General features: G+C 36.9%; 1 protein-coding gene across 1 annotated transcript in view; it reads right to left on the reverse strand.

Annotated features, from left to right (window-relative positions):
- The window catches only part of UTP20 (UTP20 small subunit processome component), a 91,126-nt gene that overhangs the window by 33,293 nt on the left and 35,687 nt on the right, over positions 1 to 22,146 (reverse strand). The window contains exons 26-39 of the mRNA XM_070454080.1: positions 20,123 to 20,289; positions 18,038 to 18,246; positions 13,153 to 13,296; positions 12,483 to 12,562; positions 9,961 to 10,178; positions 9,198 to 9,342; positions 7,757 to 7,844; positions 6,723 to 6,866; positions 6,474 to 6,524; positions 6,215 to 6,367; positions 4,736 to 4,891; positions 4,284 to 4,424; positions 3,704 to 3,841; positions 113 to 252 (exon numbers count right to left, since the gene is read on the reverse strand). Of these exons, the coding sequence (XP_070310181.1) occupies positions 113 to 252; positions 3,704 to 3,841; positions 4,284 to 4,424; positions 4,736 to 4,891; positions 6,215 to 6,367; positions 6,474 to 6,524; positions 6,723 to 6,866; positions 7,757 to 7,844; positions 9,198 to 9,342; positions 9,961 to 10,178; positions 12,483 to 12,562; positions 13,153 to 13,296; positions 18,038 to 18,246; positions 20,123 to 20,289 (1,974 nt within the window). The remainder of the gene's footprint in view (positions 1 to 112; positions 253 to 3,703; positions 3,842 to 4,283; positions 4,425 to 4,735; positions 4,892 to 6,214; positions 6,368 to 6,473; positions 6,525 to 6,722; positions 6,867 to 7,756; positions 7,845 to 9,197; positions 9,343 to 9,960; positions 10,179 to 12,482; positions 12,563 to 13,152; positions 13,297 to 18,037; positions 18,247 to 20,122; positions 20,290 to 22,146) is intronic.

Genomic DNA, 22,146 nt, shown 5'->3' on the forward strand with positions numbered 1-22,146 from the left:
AGTTATCACCTCATTGATACAAATTAAAAATAAACTGGGATTATAGAAAGGTTATTTCAGAAAAGAATCCAAATTTTACATTTCAAAAACAAAATAAGAAGCTTGGCCATACCTGACACCCAACTTTTGATTGATCTGTCCTGCCTGTAAGACATGAATGAAATGTTTCAAGTAGTATACATATGCTGACCAAGAGAGATGTTTGCAAACAGCTCCAATAACTTCTGTGGCAGCAATGGTTATATTTTCATGCTGTAAAACAAATCAAGAGCATCAGTAAGAATAAGTATCTGCAAATAAAATACACATACACAGCTAACTTGGTACAGTAAAAATCTTAGATAGTAGGTGATAAGAAATTATAGAAAGGAAAGAATGCACAAACTATGTTAAATAGTTTTCCTCTAGCTATGGAAAAGCCTCTGTCAATTTCAAATGATATCTTCCTTTCATTAAAGGATTTAACACATTTTAGACTCTATTTCATTCAGACCTCCTTTACAGGTTCAAGCCTACAACTGTGAAGTAAGTTCAAGGTGTAAAAGTTGATAAATGTCAAAGCTAACTCTAGATTGCACTGGTGAGCACTCATCAGCACGATGCTTTGGAGACAACTCTTTCAGACCTCATGGAGAAGAGAAGCTGGATTCACTCTCACACCTTAACTAGGAAAGCAGAGAAAAATACATCAAACGGTTTTCAGACTTTGGACATCAGTGTAGGACAGTGACCCCTGAGAGAAAGGAAACTAATGAAATGAGCCTTATAACTCCCCTCAGCTGACTGTGTGGGGATCACTGTCAGGCCATAGCACAGGAGAAGAAACCCCAAGAGAGACCTGCATCTCCCTGAGCTAAGGGGTCAGAGATGAGGCTGTGGAGCTTGAGCTCATAGGGCAGAGTACCAGAGAGAAGAGTCACACAGAGAGAAAGGCCGCCCAAAGAGCCCCTTAAGCTTCAGCTGTGAATTGACCCGTACGCACTGAGTGAGGAAGAGATGAGGAGACAACTACCAAGAAGGGAAACATGCAGCAATCATCAAAGACCATACAAGGCTGAGAGCTCATGCTCCTCGCGGCCAGGGTGACAAACCTCCCGATACCTGGAGTACTGGGTATTCGGGCACTCAGGTTAGTACCTCAGTGGTAGGTTCACACGAGCATCGCACCAAGGGCTACTCCTGCCTACAAGCTTAAAAGTGAGCCTCAAAAGGACCAGGCTACTCACAAGCAGCCTAGATGCGTCTGAAAACAATTCCAGAAACACCCAGCACCTAGCAAAGGCAAATTTATGATGTCTGGCATCTGATAAATAATTACCAGGCATACAAAGAAGCTGAAAAATAAATCTAATGAGAAGACGAATCAAACAATAGAAGCACAGAAATGACACAGATGACACAGAAAACCACGATATAACTGTACTGCAAATGATCAAGAAGGGAGACGAAAGCATGAGCATGTTAAGGAGACACATATGAGGCATAGAAGGCCCAAACTGAACTACAGAGACAGAAAAGACAATTCTGAGGGAAGATATACTGGATAGGATCAACAGTAGATTACACAAGGCAGAAGGAAACACTAGTGAATTTGAAGACACAGTAATAGAAAAATGAAACCAAATGAAACCCAGAAGGAAAAAAAAAGCCTCAGTGAGTTATGGGATATGGGACAATTTGGAATAGCCTAATATATGATGTAATCTGCAAAGACAAGAAGGGGAACCAAAAATGTCTTTGAAAAAATAATGGCCAAAAAATTCAAAGTTTGACAAAGACTACAAAAATATAGATCCAAGAAGCTCAATGAACTCCAAGCACAAAACAGTAAGGCAGGAAGGCACCTGATGATCAAATGCCTTAAAACTAGTGATAAAGAGAAAAACGGGTGGTGGGTGGGAGGGGGAGAGAGACGGGCCACTCAGAACAAAGGACGACTTCTTTGGCAAACACTATAAACAAGGAGTCGGTTCAAAGTATTCTTAAAGTATTGGGGAAAAAATCCAAAACCTGTCAAACTAGAATTCCATACCTAGAAACATTATCTTCCAAAAACAAAGATGAGAAAAGACAAACAAGAGCTGAAAGAATTCATTACCAGTAGACCTGCACTACAAAAATTTAAAGAAAGTCTTCCTGTCAGTAAAATGATACAGGGTGAGTATCTGGACCTACACAATGGAATGAAGAATACTCGGAATTATAAACATGGAAACAAATATAAAAGATCTTTTCTTTAGTTTTAAAGATCTCTTTGAAAGATAGCTGATGGTTTCAAGCAAAAACAACAGTGTATTATGTGGTTTAAAGCTAACATACAGGTAAAACTTATGAAACAAAAACAGCACAAAGATAACTAACAGGCCAACAGGGATAAAATAAAGTCACTAAAAAAAATATCCAGTTAATCCAAAAGAAGAAGGAAAGGAGGAAAGAGAGGAAAAAATGGGACAAATGGAAAATAAACAAGATCATAGATTAAAACCCAACCATATTAATAATCATTAAATGCAAATGGTCTAAAACTAATTGAAACACAGAGACTGTCTGATTAAGTAAAAAAGCAAGATTCAGCTATATATGTTACCTACAAGAAACCAACTTTAAAAAGAAAAGTAAAAATCACAAATAGGTTAAAAATAATAGAAAGGTATACCAAACCAATACCAACCAAAGCTAAATGGTTTATTTTTTTCCACCTACACCTCTTTCCTGTTCTACTGCCATCTAACTCTGAGGTGCTTACTGGCTCCTTAAACTGGAATTTAGGGACACATTCTTTTACCTACTTAGGAAATTTTTAAAAATCTTTTAAACATCCTGAAAAAACAGAGAAAACCTATCCTTGAACAAAATCATATAATCAAGTCACAAATCCTGCTATGAGGTCCATGAGACTCAAATATTTATCAAGTCTTTACCATGTGCAGGCACTGTTCTTAGGCACTGTGTCAGTTCTTCAGTTGTGTCTGACTCTTTGTGATCCCATGGACTGTAACCTGCCCGGCTCCTCTGTCCATGGAATTCTCCAGGCAAGAATACTGGAGTAGGTTGTCATCTCCTTCTCCGGGGGATCTTCCTGACCTGGTTCTCCTGCATTGCAGGCAGATGCTTTACTGTCTGAGCTACCAGGGAAACCCATTCTTAGGCATATGTAGTATAAAACTGAAGACATTCTGAGTTCAAATACAGGTTCTGACTGTATGTCTCTGAGAAGGTTATATAACCTCACTGATTCTCAGTTTATTCTCTTATAAAATAGCGGTAACAGTCCCTACACCATAGGGTTGAACTGCTGTGAGGATTAAATCAGAATTGTGCCTGTATCTGGTATAATGCTGACGAAAGGTATGTATTTCATTTCTTATGAGCCATCTGGAAAATAAGGAGAATTAAGGCCTATGATACAAAAATAAAAGTATGACATCTTGGTGATGTGATCATTTCTGTGAAAGGAAATATTCTGTGGTTAGCCTTTGTGAGCTAATAATAGTGAACATAAAATAATAGACACTGTTTTTAGAGCATGTGCCTGGAACAATTTTAAGGGTTTTTATAAGATCTGTTCTTTTAAAGAACTACTTTAAGTCTCTAATTATGGTGAACAACATCAGTATGGATGCCACGAATCCCACGTATACTCTGCAGAAGTTCTGTCATGGTACAGGGAAAAATGTACTGGCTTCTACAGCTAAAGCTCTACCTTGAGCATTTTCTCATCAAAAACTGGTGCCATAGCATAAGGCATGATGTAATTCTGCAGAGACTTAGAAGACAGCACGACTCTGCCTTCCACTAGTTGTTTTGCCAGTTTCTTCAAGGCTCTTGCTCTTCTGTGGATCTATGAGTTAAATAAAATATAAATTAGTTACTGAATGAGCTCACCACCCACCGGCTCCATTTCAGTGTCATATTCCTCTTCGATGAAAAATTAAAAGAGTGAAATACAATCCAAGTGTTACATGAGCAAACACCTGTGCCTTGATTTGTTTCCAGAGACATAATGCATAGCATTTCTTTACCAATGGATCCTAGAGCATTTAAACTTCTTAGCAAATGGCAAAGAAAGGTGACACTATTATTATGGCTTTTGATACCACCAAGTAAAGAAGCATGTCCTTTGCAAATCTGATGACCACAAAGACCAAGAAATGAGAAGCTCAAAACTTTTTGGAAAATTAAAATATATCTTTTAAAATGAGAACCGTTGAAATGTTTGTTTCAAACATTTGGGGGAAATGGGGAAAGGAGGAAAGGGGGAAAAAAAAAGAACTGTCTTCTACCTGAATGTGCTTCATATTCTCAAAGAAGTCCATTTCTGGATCATGGCAATCAGTAAGCTGAACCAAGTCTTTAAATTCTGGTTGATTTGGAAAGGTTTGAATTAAACAGGAAAGCAGTGTGGTATAATCCTGTTGAATACTCTGCAAATATCAAGTTAAGAAAAAAAAAATTTTTTTAAGAATTTGATTAACACAAAGAAACACCAAAAAGTCATTAAATTTTTTTAAAAAGTAAAACATTCCCAATGTAAAAACAAACTACATAAAATCAGAAATGATTGCTCTTTTCTCCGTTTCCACTCCCCTGTTAAAAGTCTGGTAAGTATTTATACAATTAGGTATTTTAATTAAGTGTACTGAGGCTGTCTGCTTTTCCACAAATTATAGCAGAACTGCAGGAAAACAAAACAAAAACCCACAGATAACAAGTACTTAATTGCAAACCCCAATACCTCTGTCTGGCTCTTCAATCCTTTCCTCAGTTTCTCTAGGAGAGAACGATGAATGATTTCTCTATATTCTTTCTCTGTGACATTCAAAGCAGCAAGCTTTTTGATGATATTCATCAAGCACATGCTTGCATTATCACTTAAAGACATGTCTCCTAACTGGACACAAGAAAAAGCCCAACTTATACTGTGCAATAACTGTAACATGGACTATTATTTCCCAAATAAGATTTAGCCACTTTTCTGTATAAAACTCTCTACTAAGAAATGTCCCACAGGTACTTCAAACTTAAGGAAGAACAAATATAGGGGTGTGAGGAACACAGTAAGTGACTTGGAAAAATCATGCTTACTGAGAAGGGTCGATTATTTGAGAAAACACTATGAGATGTACTTTTGTAAAATTACTGCTTTTGTCTTTTGAAATTTGGTATTTTATACATCATGGGTTGTTTTTCTTTCTCTCCCCACTCCCCCCACTTTTAAATGAAGTATGAGATACACTTTTTAATTAACTTTATTTTTCAAAGCAAAGAGAACAAAAGGTTCCCTTTAAAGCCAGTTTCAGTATTCAAAACCAGCTGCTCACTCAGAAGGACAGAGCTGGCTGGTATAATTCTGGTGAGCTGCTCCAGAGTTCCTCGTTTATAAAGAAGGTGGGTTGTAAGTGTAGAAAAGTATTCTCAACTACGCCAACCAGGCAGTGATTCAGAATCCCTCACGTTGAACTTTGATAATATATGAAGAATGAGCCCCAAATGGGGAGATTACTTTTTCCTCTATTATTTTATCCTTAATATTTGACAAATAACTATAAAATACCACAAAAGATTACTGATACCACTACATAGTTAACTATTAAGCAAGGGTTTCATTTTCCCTATTTTTGAAATTTAATTCATTTTAGCAACACGGCACTTAATATATAGCTCCAAACCTTTTTATTTCTACTGTATCAATAAAAGAGGGCAACTGTCAAATAATATAGCTATTTAACTTAAAAAAAAATCGATATTTAACTGACACACTATGAAATTTACCCTTTTAAGTTGTATAATTCAATGGTTTTCAGTATATTCCAAAGGTTTTATAACCACAACCACCATCTAATTTTAGAAAATTTTTACCATCCCCAAAGGAAATTTTGTACCCATTATAATATAATCACTCATTCTTCATTTCTTTTTCCCCTCACAGCTCCTGATAACCACTAATTTATTTTCTGTCTCTATGAATTTTCCCATTCTAATACACAGCTTTTGACTTTTCAAAGTGCTTCTACATACATCATTTTTTTCAAAATATCTGCCTTTCACATCATGAGAATAACAGTATGGTCTTTGCTAAATATTGTGCAACTAAAAGAAATTATATACTAAAAATCCCATTGCCCTCAAAAACCAAATTAAGAAATTAGGTTATACGGTTGTACTGTCAAAATAATAAAAAACAATCCACAAAGGTTTACTATAAAAAACCTACCTCCATGTTATAGAAACAATTATGCATAACTGGAATTAGGTAGTTAATGTCCACAGTTTGCATCTCTTTAATGTAAGAGGTAATTGTCTGGAACGCCGAGAAGCGAACATCAAAGTTGATATCATCAAGGTGTCTTTGATCAAAGGCGCTAAGCTACAAAAAATGCCAGTGAAACCATATAAATGAAGGTATATAAATCTTAAATAAGGAAAATAATAATAGTTTTGAAGCAAAAGAGACTTAAGATTTTCTTTCTTACCTTGACAACATCAGTAATATATGTTAATCCACTCTTAAAATCAGAAAGGGTCTAAAAGGAATGAAAGCAGTGTATTATTAGTGAATACAACCTTAACTTCTCTGCTCACCATCCCCTTTGATTCCATGCCTGCACTCAAAAATATATGGAAACATCATACTGGCACCAAGAAAGCTGCTAATATGCATTCCATGTCATAGTTATCTTTTGAAAAAGGAGGGATTTAGGATAGAAATGAATATTACAGACCTGGAAAACTGTACAAAGCAACTGTCTTGACATCTTGTTCTTAATGACTGAGAAGAGTTTTGCTAGAGGCTTGAGGAAGCCTGTAGGCTCCAGACAGTGTTTCAGCAGGTTTTGTATTGTCACCAGAATATCGATTTCTGTATCCTTAAGAAGTAATAACATGGAGAGAAATCATATTTCAGTAATTCAGAAAACTGGTCATGTTGTTTTTAATATATCACAGCACAGAACACAAATAAATATGTGTAACAAGTAAAAGCAGTAGTAATTAGAAAAGTTATTTTATGGTCTTTTAAAAGTTCTTAACATTTTAACTTGACCAAAAACCCATAATAGTGTCCAGCAACAGTTTCTTCCTTTAGTTCTAATAGAAAACATGCATGGTTTTAAAACATAATTTCTTCTATTTTCTAGTCAAAAAAGAAACAAAGAAAATAAACTTGCTGACAAAAAACACACACTTTTGGTTGTGCAGAAATGCGTGGTCTTCTAAAACTAAATTACTACATGGTAAGAGTCATTTAGTATAACTAGGCTTTATAAATGAGTGTGAGAAATGGGGAGACTCTTTTAAAAAATAAAGACTAAACTAGGGTTTGAAAATCATACCAGAGACTCTCAGCAATGTGTGAATATGAAAACAGTTTGACTTTTCACTCAGTTTGCCATTCGTACTTAAGATCACTATCATTCATATTTAAGATCAATGCACACCTCACATTTCAGATTTGTTATTGATCAAAGTCAGAGAGGGGGAAAAAACCCTGAAATGGATTAGAAGCTAAACAAAGGAAAACAAAGAGGTGAGCCTTTTACTGTGATAGTAGGTGATGAAGTCTTCACTTTCTGGCCTGCCCTCATTCATTTCTGTCCCAATTTTTCTCCCCTGTTTTCAGTTTTATATTTCTTTATGAAGTCTTCTCACAAATACTCTGAGACAAATATCTCACAGACTCTAACCAACAGAATTATTTTTCACAAATAAACCTAATAAACTGTCACTTCAAAAACAAATCACTGCTGTGAATTCATACCTGAGCAACACCGCCGCGGCAGAGGAAGGGCAGGAGCAGGGTAATGAGCAGAGAACTCTGCTCTTTCTCTTTCACAAACTTGCTGATCCTGGAGAAGGAAAAACAAATGGGACAGGTAAGGAAGATATGTAACATGAGAATATTTCCCAAGAAGTTAAACTTTTTGTAGAAGAACATCAGCGAGGAAAGACCCAGGCAGCCTGTAACTGTGTGAGCAGTTTCTGAACAGCGCCCACTCTCCCTCCACCTTCAGGCTGGTGGCTGCCACTCCACTGTCTTTGTGACAACTGACTGTGCACTGGTAATTGCTTATTTTGCAAGGAAACAACATTTTTAAGGGTCGAGATTTGTTTTAGGCTTTATATACATTTCAATTTAACTTCCACAAAAGCTGTATAATGTAGGAATTATTAACCCCACTTTGCCCAGAGAAAATTGAGGCTCAGAGAAACTGATGTCACCAAAAAGGCAGCGGCAGAGAAGGTCTTCCAAACCCTGGTCTTTCTGGCACTAATCATCACCATCACCTCACTACCACATGGCCTATGACAAAATATTTTAAGGATATTTGGTGTGGTTTCCCGTTCTGCATAAGTTAGAAATACACTAGTATAAACAAAACATTTAAAAGAAGTTCTTAGAAGACTCAACACATCATTTTCTGTTGTTGCTGAAAGTAACAGAAAAAATAAACTTTCAACAACTAAGTCCTGTAACAATTTAGAGTTTAAGATATAACCATTCTGGGGAATTGCCTGGTGGTCTAATGGTTATGACTCTATGCCTCCACTGCAGGGGGCAAAGGTTTGATCCCTGGTCAGGGAACCACATGGCATGGTCTATCCCCCCACAAAAAAAGGCAGAATCATTCTGTGCACTCAGATTTACCAACCAGACACTTTATAGAAATCACAGTTACCTACTACCAGGTCTAGTAGTATATAGAGAATTTTTAAGAAAATCTTTTTTTTTTTTTTTATTCGCCACAGCCCCAAGAAAATCTTTAAAAACCCTTGCAAGATCTTGACTCTTAAAAAAAACAAACACAGCAACCTGTTCTTTTGTTAGTTATTTTCATCAATCCCACTAAAAAACTACAACTTTATGATCTCACATAATTCAAAATTCTAATTGAACAAAATATGCAAAGGCTAATAAAGCAAATCTATTAGTCTACCTTAGAATTTTGAAAATTCTGTTATCTTTTATAATAAAGGCAGATGCCATAAAAGGTCTATTCCAGCAAAGAAAAAGAATTCTATATAAACTTAAAACTGGAGGACATTTAAAATACTGAAAACCTTTTTAGGTTTAACCTAAAACCTTTAACCTAAACCTTTAAACTTTACCGTGCTAAAGCAAATGAAACACCAAATATAATTTTAAAAAATTAAAACCCCAAGTTGTAACATTACCTTTTAAGGACCAACAGACCACTTACTTTGAAAGAATGCCAAGTTCCTTACTGACTTGTGCTCTATTCTTCTTCTTTTTCAACTTTTCTGCACTTATTGTGGTTTTGCTGAGATACTGGAGAATAGCAGGTACATGAGGTAGAATTAATCGTCCTCCTATTGTGATAGACTCTGAAATAAAGATAAATGTACTGATTTTAATTAACTACACTCTTAAAAGATAACTGTACAATATCTTCTCAATGCCAGAAAAGGCAGGAACTCAATTAGCATGAAAATTTCATACATTTCAACCTCCAAGATTAAATAAATTTCTTCTTAGTTAAAACATCTATGTTGTTGTTCAGTCACTAAGTCATGTCTGACCCTTTGTGACCCCATGGACTGCGGCATGCCAGGCTTCCTTAATCATTATCTAAATTAAAAATCTGATATGAGACCTTTGAGGTTTTATTTAAACCACTTTTAGTAACACTAAAAGAACTGTTAGGATAATATGGTAAGAACAATTCAGAGACATGATAGTGGAAATCATTCGATAACGTCCTAGAGGACAGTTGAGCTTTCTGGAGTGTAAATAATCTGATTTTCTAACTACTGCAAAGAAAATTCAGTTTATATAAACTGAATTATTAGGCATTTAATTAATCTAGGTATTGATTCCTAGAGAGGATAAACTCTCTTAATAACCTAGATTATCTGAAGAGTCAGATTCTATTGACTTTTTCATTCTGAGGGTACAAATGATACCTCAAAAGTAGAACCCTTTGCTCTGTAGAGCTTACATACCATCTGCACTTTCTGTGTATACACATCCTGTCACCGGCAAGCTCAAAACTGCTTCTGAGGGTTCAAAATCTGGAAGGCTAAGAAGGTCATCAGCTATTTCCATCACAAGACTAGCTGTGGCTTCAGAGAGGTTCTTTGCTGAGAGAATCGCAAAAACATTGGTCAGGATATCACATTCTGGGTGCCCAGGTTTCTGTTTAGCCAGGAAACAGAAATATCTGCAAGAGGAAACATTGAAACAGTCACCTTCTTTCTCAATACGTTTATTTCTAAAAACATGTTCCTCGTGGATTTTCAGAGTTTAATGAAGATATATGTGTATGTGTGCAGATGAATGCTAGCTAATAAGGTTACTCAGAAAGGAAATTACTTTAAAATTTGATGGATAATAATTCTAGGCACCATACAAACATTGTATTATCTCAGCACTTTATGTAAATCTCTCATATTATCTTGGCACTTTATGTGTATCTCTCATATTATCTTGGCACTTTATGTGTATCTCTCATATTATCTGGGCACTTTATGTGTATCTCTCATATTATCTGGGCGCTTTATGTGTGTCTCTCATATTATCTGGGCGCTTTATGTGTGTCTCTCATATTATCTGGGCGCTTTATGTGTGTCTCTCATATTATCTGAGCGCTTTATGTGTATCTCTCATATCTGAGCGCTTTATGTACATCTCTCATATTATCTGGGCACTTTATGTACATCTCTCATATTATCTTGGCACTTTATGTCCATTTCTCATATTATCTTGGCACTTTATGTATATTTCTCATATTATCTTGGCATTTTATGTATATTTCTCTTTTTATGTACATGTTAATCTTCATAATATCTCTATGTTATGGTGGTATGCTTATCTCTACATTACAGATGCAGAAACAGAATTGTCCAAAGCCACTGAGCTAATAAGTGGTAAAACTGAGCTCTGAACTGCTAGTTCTAAGAGAAATGTACTAAAGACAGGCTATTTTTCAATTATAAGCCTTCTAGGATGTGAATGTTTATATACTCACATAAAAACCAATGTACTACAACATGAAAGTTAGTAGTACAGACCACAGGTCAAACTAACATTTGCTTATCTAGGATATGCAACATTCAGACTAGGATCATTTGTGATAGGAAAGGTGATGAACCCATCCCCAATAATGAAAGCCTCAGACAAACAATGCCCCAAAGAGCAGGGAACACAAAAACTTTCTAGCTACACGTAAACCAGCAGCTGTTTTACAGCCAGAGATGCGTTCCTAAAAATCAGTAGGAAGGTCAAACTGAAAAAATTCAAATAGTTTGGCTTCACCAATTCATCATCACTGGAAAAAGAGCTCAAGCACTTGAACATGTTTAGTCCTGACAAACTCAAAGAAAAGTTCTAAGAGGTTATATTCATACAAGTTTGTCCAATAGATACTGGGGACAGTGTGGGCAGGCACCAAACAAGACAGTTTACATATTATTATCTCTACTGTCAATGAGAGAGAAACTGTAGAAAAGGATGAAATGGCATTCAGTGATGTGGCTCTATCCTTGATGAGGACCTAATTAACATAAAAACAGAATCACTATTGTAAAGTCTTCTTCAGTGAAAGTCCTTCATACCTTATTTGTGTAACAATGATACAACTATAAAACATTTCTCAAGTATGCCTATGAAGTGCTGCTTATAAACATCCAATGAAAAAACAAGATATGAAATCACTTTATCCAACTGGGAATTAAAAGAGCCCTTCTGACAGTGAAGACAAAAATAGGCTTCCCTGAGGAAGACAATGTCAAGGTGTACAGTTTGTTTCTGAAGACTACTTAATGACATGGGGAAATATTCATGACAAAATATATAAGAAAAAACAAAATAAAAAATTTGCTATACGGTATGATCCCAATTTTGTAAAAACTGATGCCAAGATTTTAACATCACTGAATCAATGATAAAACACATTTTCCTTTATTCTATCTTTTGCTCTTCAAAATAGATAAAACAAACTTAAGTCTGCTTCTATTACTCTTCAGTAAATATGCATTCAGTTTGTAACATAGCATCTCTGAACCATCAGTTGATGAAGGTTCTGTTAATGGCTCATAATGTCCATAAAGGGATACTGACTTGCGACCATGAGTGCTGTGTGCAAATTTAGATGGCGTTTTATAAAGAATAGAAGAAAAAGACCTAGAATATCCATGGAGCCTATGAAATTTTTTAAGTGGGAACTGAGAAAAAGATTAGAATGCCAATTACAAATTAGCTTTTACTGATTTCCTATTTCACTTTATATTTATACATAGATACACACGTAAAAGCATTTTTCCTGGATCACACTACACCTATTATTCAGCAAATTGCACTTTTCTTTAAACTATGGATTTTGAGATTCAATTATTCTCTTTAACTGCACTATACATAGTTCACTATGTGGAAAGAGCATAAACGACACCATTAGTTCCCTTTATTAGTTTTGACTAGATTAGTCTAAGATACCATCATTTTTAAAGGTAGAAAAAAAAATTTTTACCTTGCATTTCTGCACCAGATACTAATTAGTTTCAGTAGAGGAGTAGGAGAATATTGACTTTCAGATCCGAGCCTGCTGATCTAGATACAAAATAAAAACAAGACAAGATAAGAACATATGCAGACTTGAAGAAAAAAACAACTGAAAAGCAGAACAAGAACAGAAGCCATACGAGGATACAAGAGCCAAGAGACAGAGATTAATATTTAAAGGACAAACTGAACTGTGAGCAATTGTGCCTAAGATCAAGTCTCTGCTACAGTCTGAGCTATAACTACACCAGTTATATCACCAAGTGGGGACAACCAGAGAAACCAAACAAGGAAACGTGCAACAAAAATCCCGGTGTATTTTTTCCTCATGCTTGTCAAACCCAGAGGCATACCATGTGAGGTGCTACAAGAGTTATATGGCATTTGCTTAAGAGACACAGTCCTATTCAAATTAGCCTTAAGTATAAATGCTACTATACCAGAGAAACTAGCTCTTGAGCTTTTGGTGGTAGTGGAAGCAAAGAAAAGTGTTCTAAAACTTCCAGAAACAAAGAACGGCTTGACATGACAGAAAAGGCCAAGATAAGCATTTGTGCCGGGGGTAGACTGTGTGGGTAAAGCAGTAACAAAGAAGAGGGCAGACAGCATCTGGGCAGAAGGCGGGCATCAAGGTTTACCTGGGGCCAAACTACACCATGAAACACTGCGTCAATTTCTTCTGTTCTGAACTGATAGGACTCCCAATCCAAAAAGATATCAGTTACCATTTTGATTCCAAGACGTCTTAAATTTTTCAGTGGGTTAATAAACCTCGGCTGTATCTGTAAAATAAAGATCTTCTATTAAAAAAAAAATTGTTTTTATTTTTGACTCCTCAGGGAGGCACTCCTGCTCAGACAGCTAAGAATCAAGCTGGAAATCCTGCTATTAAGTCCGTTGACTCTGGTTCTGATTCACATGGAAACGTCAGTAAGTCATATTGCTTTTCTCACTGAACAAGAAGGGAATACAGACTTAAAAAAAAAAAAAATCAAGTGGTGAGATGTGTTCTATTATCAATGTCCAGCAAAATCACACTAAGTGTCCTCAAGGCAAAACAAAATCTCAGTGGGAACATCGTTTTGTATTATACATTGTTTTACTTTTTAATTCAAGCAACTATCTCAAGTAAAATTCTACTTTCTTCCCACATATAGAACACTCTAAACAAAACGTTTTCTGCCATTATAATGCTTCAGATTAGGAAAAATAAAATCTAAATGTTCATTTCAAATGAAAGCCACTTTTCTGTTTTTTTTTATATTTGTATTATTATTATTATTATTTTTAAAAACTATGAGTTTTTGGTTATTCTCGTTAAAATTAGTCCACGGGACTGAAGAACTTATAGTTTCTTCAGTGAAATACTTTGTGCAGTAAAGGAGAATGAAGTGACTGAATTAAGGCCTGCAAAGATCTCAAAATATACAGCTCAAAGGAAAATACAATTTGGAGAAAAATAAGATTAGTCTGTTTAGAGGCAGAGAAGCTAGAGTCGGAAGATGTCTAAATTAACAGCAAATTTCTTTTATTAACAGGTATTGCTACTTCCACTGGCATCTCCTTCCCTACGAGTTATAGAATATAAATAATGCAGCCAAATTTTTAGGCTCAGAGTAGAAAAATATACTGAGCCTATACTAATGAGTCCAATGGTATGCTAGCCATAGTCCTGACCTCAACTTATAATCTTCCTGAACATTTACTAAACTACATGAGAGTTGAAAAATACCAAAGAGATTTGACTTAGGACAAGAATTACTATAAATCAGAGAAAGGTTAACTTCAGGCAGAATTTCCACTGGATATTAAAAGATGAAGAGATTTAGGTCAGGCAGAGGAAAAAAAAAAAAGCCTCAGAGAGATTTCTCCCAAGCACAGAATGTTGTAAAACCAAATAAATGGGAGAAGATCCAAACCCTAATTGTTTTTCCACTTGATTAACATATTGTGAGCTCTGGATATATAAGTGGCAACTTATTTTCTACACTTGACTTTAATTAGTGACATTTAAAGCACGCCAAAATGTATGAAGACAGCACAAGTAACCTAACATAATGAACATCAAGTCATGTAGCCACGATAACAAAGAGAAAACTCTTAAGTTACTTGTCATAAGAATCTGATAATCTGATGAATGGAAGTATCTGAATATGAAACTGAACATTTTAAATTCAAGAGAGTATGAAGATGTCATTAATTTGCTATGTAAATCTGAGGAATCATGATGCCTGACATACCGGTCAAGTTTCTGCCATTCACTTTTAGCTAACTATCTCATTAAGCAAGTTACAAAGAGAGGACATGGCAGACAAGGCGGTGACACTGTTACGAGTCATTATGTTTTGCCTCAGTTCCACTGACAGTATTTCCATTATTCTCAGGATCACATCTGGCGAAAGATAAAAACTATTACTGATATTTGAAGAAACATGCTATCACGATCCCCTGGAGCAGTAAGACTAACCTTGCAAACATGACACCAAATCAGAGGCCCCATTTCCCCCGCCCATCAGCCCCCCAAGGCCCCCATCAAGTAGAATCTGCATGTTCTATTCTCTTTTGTAACTATAGGGCCAACTGCCCACACTTCTCAGTGATTGTTGAGAAATTAAACTGGAGAAAAATCCTAAAAATGAGCAATTGCAGACTTTAATTCCTAGAGGAATACTCCATATGACGGAGTTTATGGACATTTACAAGTTACTTCCTTGCTTAAATATACCAAAACAAAACAAACACAAAAAATGAAAACCAAATCAAAACAACCTTCAAGACACCATTTCAGTGTCAGTCAATGCCCTGAAGGATCTGAAAGATACAAAAAAGTCAATGTTTGACTTCACTCAAACACACAAGTGCAGAACTTTAACTCACTTGAGCATATTACTGTGCAATAATTCATTACAGAAACTCAAGGAATTCCTTGGACTTGTCCAAGAATTAACAAGAAAGAAGTAAAGAAGGTTCTTATCTGTCAGGAAGGCGAGCACCTCACTGTCTAATGAACTGTGAAATTGTATAAATGATCCTTTGAATTACTGATTGTTGACTCAGGAGTAAGGCTACATTACTGAGTAACATCTTCCAAGTTAACCAAAAAGTTAGAGGACTTTCATGATTTAAAATGTCCATGTATAGGCAGTCACTGTCACTCATAAGACAAAAACTAAAATTCTGTTTCTTCCTGGGATGTCAATACTGTTTCACTCCAGGACTTTGTGCTACTAGTCATTTTCTCTGCCTGAAATGTTCTTCCAGTGGCTGGGTAGGTGTAAGCTCAAGTATCAGCTCTTGAGAGGTGACCCTGAACACTCTACTAAAAGCAGCACCCATCTACCTCTAGTTTGGTCACTTCCTACCACAGTCCCTCATTTTATTTTAAATTCTTTACATCTTCATGTCTTTCCCTAACACACTCATGCTTTCCTCTACTTTTGTGAATGTATGGCCCGTATTTCTAACAGTTGTCTTAACGTCCTTGTCTAATTCTATCACCTGTGTCGTTTCTGGGCCTGATTCTATCCATTGTTTTTTTTGTTTTTTTTTCATTACAGGTAAAATCCTCCTCTTGCCTGGTTAATACCTGACTGTCAGACACTGTGAAATCTAATTTCATTTAAATCACCCAAGAGGTTTTGAGCTTTATTCTGGGATGCAGCTGATTTACTCAGGAAAAGTTTGATCTTTTTAGGCTCTGTTAGGTGGAGCCTTTATGCCTGGGCTAATCTGGCTCCACTACAGAGACAATCCCCTTCCAAGGACACTCCTAGATGCCACACCTCATGAGGTTTCTGCTCTGGCTGTAGGGAAACATGAGCTACTCCCAGCCCTGTGTTAGCTGCAGGGCTGCTCTGCCTGCTCCCTTCAGGTGGTTTTACTGCTTCTAGACATGATGAAATAACAAGGACAAGATTTAGCCTCCCCTCTCAAGACACTGAAGAATATATGAAACAATGACTTTTTGGACACTGGACAGCAGGCAACAGAGGACAGTCATCCCCAAGAGAGGAGAAACAGTGGAGATGAATCCTACATATTCCTTGGCTTCCTGCCTGCAGACTTTCAGACCTTGGTATGGGAAGGAAGTGCCCAGGAAGAGTGCGACAATCCTCCTAAAATGAGGGGACAATTGTGAAGCTTGGGGAGGCCAAGGTGGCTAGAAGTCACAGAGGCCTGGAGAGAAAACAGGGACACAGAGAATGACTTATAGACATCTGCAGAGGGACCTCCTGAGTTTATCTTCCTCTTAGAACTTACCGACTGATGTTCTTCTGATCATTTGGCTATTTATCTATAGTCTCCCCAAGATACTGAGTCCTTACCATTTCATTTCCCACCTACAACGCTGTCTGGCACATAGCAGGTGTGAAGTAAGTATTTACAAAATAATTAAATGGGCAGGAAGTTTTGTTTGATCCTCACCCCAGTGCTTAGTACAGTGTCTGACACACAGTAGGGGCTCAATGAATAAGGCAGCATAAAATTCTGGCTGTATCTCAGAGGCAGTTCACCAGGCACATCGATAAAACAAATGAGTTTTAGCCAAATTAAAATTGTGCCTATTTGTCATTAACAACAACAGCAGAAATCTGAGGTAAAAATCAATAGCAGAAATCTGAGTGTGGATTTTCACTTCAAGTCCTATCTCCTTCAAGAAGTCTTCAGTCCATAAAAACATTTTAAGTTCCATAAATTCCACAGAGTAAACTTATGTTCACACACTTGTTTCAACAGAACATAAATATATCATCTTCAAAATCATTCAGAAAACATCTCCTAGGCACCACCTCATGAAGCCTCCAGGCAGTTAGCTATTTGGCTTGTCATGCCCAATCTTGCTACTTCCCTTCACTTAAAACCCTCCATTTAGAGTCGGTAAGCATTTACTTTTACGAGAGCTCTGGGCAACTCTGCCTCAACAAGGACAATGCCAACAGCGTTCTGAATAAATGAGAGCTAGAAGACATCTCTCACACTTTCAGGCTTCTGAAATTAAAAATCAGTTCAACTATCCCAGACTTTGGTCTCTGAGACATAGACAGAAGTAAATGCCTCCCTACCGTTTCACCTCCTTTTTAAATAGACACTTGATATAATCTGCATTTTCTAGCTATTCATAAGTACTTATAACAGTGAAGATTCCCATTAACAGGAAAGGTCATTTTAGAGAGACACCTTACATAGGATTTAGCCTAGAATGATGTGAGCTATTCAGGCTCCAGCCAACTTCCCAAGTAAAACACCGACCTGTATGAGCCCCAGAAGAAAGTGACAGAAGTCGCGCGGCCGTGTCCGACTCTTTGCGACCCTGTGGGCTGGAGCCCGCCAGGCCCCTCTGTCCATGGAGTTCTCCAGGCAAGAGCACTGGAGTGGGCAGCCGTTCCCTTCTCCAGCGGCTCTTCCAGACCCAGGGATCAAACCGGGATCTCCTGGATGCAGACAGATTCTTTACCGGCTGAGCTACCAAGGAAGTCCCATGTGCCCACGAAGAGCGCCGAAGTTTAAAGTGCCTCCGCTCACCTCTGCTCGCTGGTCAAGCATGTGTGACACCGCTGCAGTCATGCAGAGCAGCAGCTGCAGAATCTTTGGTAAATATGCGCTGATCAGGTGACTGATGTTCTTCAAGACTATCTCAAGGCTGTTTAATATGCCGTGCTGACGACCCAAAGGAAGAACTTTAGACAAATCTAAATCTTCTACTGCTTGAATGACGGCGGAATGGCACTCTCCTGGTGAAACACAGAGGAGCAGAGACAGCACGTGCAGTGAAATATGAGCTCGCTCCTATTTACAATTATAGCTTCCTTTCAATTTCTCCCAATAATACAGCATTTTCTACTGTTATAATTCACAGATGATAATATACTTTACTTATTTTTTTCTGCTTTTGATTCTTACTAAACATTAAATGAGCTAGATATAGGTTTTACTATTATCACTTTACAAATGAGGAAACTGAGGAATAGGAGAGAGTAAGAAATCTGTGAAAGAACTAAGTCTCTAAGCCCAATTCTACCCCTATTTATACAATTCCTCAAAACCGGAGGAATTCCACTTTATCAATATTCTGTCTATCAACTTCCCACATTTTTCCCTCTGAGCTTTCATGGACTATGCTAATTTCAGCAGTTTCAAAGAAAATACCTTGCTATGTGAATAAGCTCTTTTAAGGCTGAGAATCAAAATGTTTTATTTCTCTTGCAGCTGCTTGCAAATAAATAAAACAATAGTCCTTTATAAACGGGTGCCAAACTGATTTCATAATTTACTTACATGACTTGAATAGCTATTGCTTGAGCTTTACTTCAGACCAACTGGTATGAGATCATGAGCTTGCTGATTCATACACCTAAGTGGTTTATCTGTAAGGGTATCATTCATAGCTACCCTCTTACAACAGAGGCCATTGCACTGAACAAAAACTGTATTCGTTAACAGCCAACATTCTTCACAGGGCAATATTATACTGAACGAAAACTTTTTAAATAGCTACACCTATTATTAAAAAACAAAAACAAAAAGCCACACATTACCCTACAAATAAATCTGTGTTTGCCTAAAGCAAAGCAATTATAAAACTGGAACAGAGGTACTGTAGTCAGGAAGATCTGGGTTTGAATCCTAGCTTCATCTGGATTCAAATCCCAGGGCAAAGTACTTAGCTCTCTAAGCCTGTTTCCTACTTGTAAAATGGCAACAAATAAACACTGAACCCTAAAGTGGCTGTTTTAAGGGTCGACTGAGTTGTAGGTAAAGGAGCCTGTCATTAATTCTGGCACGAAGTAGATGCTCAATAAATGTTAGCCATTATTACTTTTAATTGCTAACCTTGCATACTGGAGAACATATGACAGAACATCACATTGTATACAGTTACTAATCCACTTTGTTTAGACTGTGAGGTTAAGAGCAGAGGTTATAAATGCTCAGTTTTCTATTTTCAACAGTGTCCATGGCACAGGAGGTATTTGACAAATCATTATTTAGTAGGTGAATGACTCTGGAAGAATACATGCCAGGACAATTAAGATTCATTTTGCAGCATGCTTTGAGTTTCTGAGGACTTCATCGTATATGGAGAAGCACCACCTTTCAAGGGCTTCCCTGGTGGCTCAGATGGTAAAGAACACGCTTGCAATGTGGGAGACTTGGGTTCCATCCCCGGGTTGGGAAGATCCTCCGGAGAATGGAAAGGCAACCCACTCCAGTATCTGTGCCTGGAGAATTCCCAGGGAGAGAGGCGCCTGGCGGTCTACAGTCGATGGGGTCGCAGAGTCGAACACGACTGAGCGACTAAGCACTTGGCATAGGCTCTAACTTGGCACCACTTTTCAAATGGCCAAAATGTACCACAGAAGCAGAAAACACGTTTTCTAACCAGGGGCTTATTAGCACAAGGCTGATGATAACCCCAAGATCATTTGTGAGGTCCACCTAATTCAATCAAATGTAAATGTCAGCATGTCAGCAAAAGGACCACCACTGAGACTGGGAGGAGCAACCACGCCCCTGAGAAGGATGCCCAGAGCGCGGGGAACAGCCTGAGACAGCAGAGGGCTGGGCAGAGAACGCGCATTCAGAGCGCGGCAGGCGGCTGGTACCTACCGTTCCTGAAGCGCTTCACGGGCTCGAAGAGCAGGTCTAAGAATATCTCCATCTCTTCTGGCCGGCTCCCAGCCAGGAACCTCAGGACGATGGACATGCGGGTACCAGAAGCAGATTTCCCCTGAGTTTTACTTCCAGTCTTATTCTTCACTCGACCATACAAAATTCTACAATGTCCAAAGAAGGTTATTTGTTTGCACATTAATCCTAAAACAGAGTTGTTTTGTTTTTCTAGGAGGCTGGAATAGCAGCTCAACAGATTTAAATGAATGTATTCTAAAACAGGGAAGAATGAAATAAAAATTAAATTTTTAACATGGAGATTTAAAAGTAACAACAAATAAGGCAAAGGGAAGCAGGAAGAAGAAAATGATAAAGACAATGATTGGAAGCTGGTTCTTTGGAGGAGAGAAAAAAATAAATACAACAGGCAAGCCAGAGCTAAGTCTCAACAAGGAAAAATGAAAACAGGAATATATAGATTAGAAGGAAGTAAAATAAGAGAGTACAACTGTAAGTAAAACAAGGAAACTGGAAAGATTTCAATGAAATGGGTAATCTTCTGGAAAAAACTGACATCTATAAATAGTCAAAAGGAACCTGAAGAGATCAGTAACCATGAGTAAACTTGGAGTCAACACAGTTTTAAGATGAATTGTTTAAACTTGAGAGGAAAAACAATCCCCATGATATAGTTCCACAGCAGGAAGAAGGAAATAGTCCTTTTAAAGGGATGGATCTAGAGATTATCACACTAAAGTGAAGTTAAGTCAAAGACAAATACTATATGATATCAATTATATGTGGAATCTAAAAAATAATACAAATGAATCTATATACAAAAACTGACTCACAGGCATGGAAAACAAACTATGATTACCAAAGGGGAAAAAGATGGGGAAAGGGATAAATTAGAAGTATGGGATTAACAGATACAAACTATTATGCATAAAATAGATAAGCAGTAAGGATCTACTGTATAGCACAGGGAACAACTATATTCAGTATCTCACAATAACCTAAAATGTAAAATAATCCGAATACATACAGATAACAATCACTTTGCTGTACACTTGAAAGTAACACAATACTGTAAATACTTCAATAATAAAAATACACAACGGGGGGCAGGGGAAGTCTACAACATTTCTGAAAACAGTACCCAGTGCTGCATTAAAACGGTGTTAGAGCTGTTCCAGGAATGCAAAGAATCACCAGTAAAATCTATTGATACAGGTCAATGGCTCATAGAAAAAAGTTAATATGATCATTTAAATACATGTCAATAGTCATTCTAATAAAATTCAACATCCAATTAGTAAAAAAACTAAATAACATAGTAATAAAAGCTACCTTCTTAGCATGATAGAACTAGTGACTTAACTTTCAAAATTTAAACACAATGGTTTTCAAACTTTTTGATATTAGGATCCCTTTTTAGTCTTAAAAATTACTGAAGAGCTTTTGTACATATGTCTTCTATCTATTAGTATTTATCATAGTACAAGTTAAAACAAATTAGCATAACTAACATTTTTAATAAAAATTGTTTTTTCCAAACCTGTCCCTCCCCAAATTAGAGAGATCAGAGGCATTATTGTACATTTTTTTCCGCTCCAAATTTCTTTATTGCCTGGATTATTAGAAGATAAATGAATCCTCATATCTGCTTCTACATTCAATCTGTTGCAATATACTGTGGTTGAAGAAAATCCAGCCTTACACAGATATGCAACTGGAGAAGGGAAATATATTTTGTAAACTTTCAGATAATTCTTCTCAGATAATTGTGAATATTCCTCTTTGATTCTACACCAAAGCTCAAGAAGAGGAAGTTTCTCAAAGGCTAGTTGCAACGTGGAATCTAAAACCATTATCAGTGAACGCTGTAAACTCTGTTACATTAAAGCCCATCTGTCTACTTTGCACTATGAACAGATCTTTACCCATGAATGATTCTGTAATATGCATCAGTTATTTGGAAAACCTGAAAAAAAACTCCATGGAAACTAGTGAGCTGAAGG

Source organism: Odocoileus virginianus, chromosome 23 (assembly GCF_023699985.2).
Source record: "Odocoileus virginianus isolate 20LAN1187 ecotype Illinois chromosome 23, Ovbor_1.2, whole genome shotgun sequence".
Lineage (NCBI taxonomy): Eukaryota > Metazoa > Chordata > Mammalia > Artiodactyla > Cervidae > Odocoileus > Odocoileus virginianus.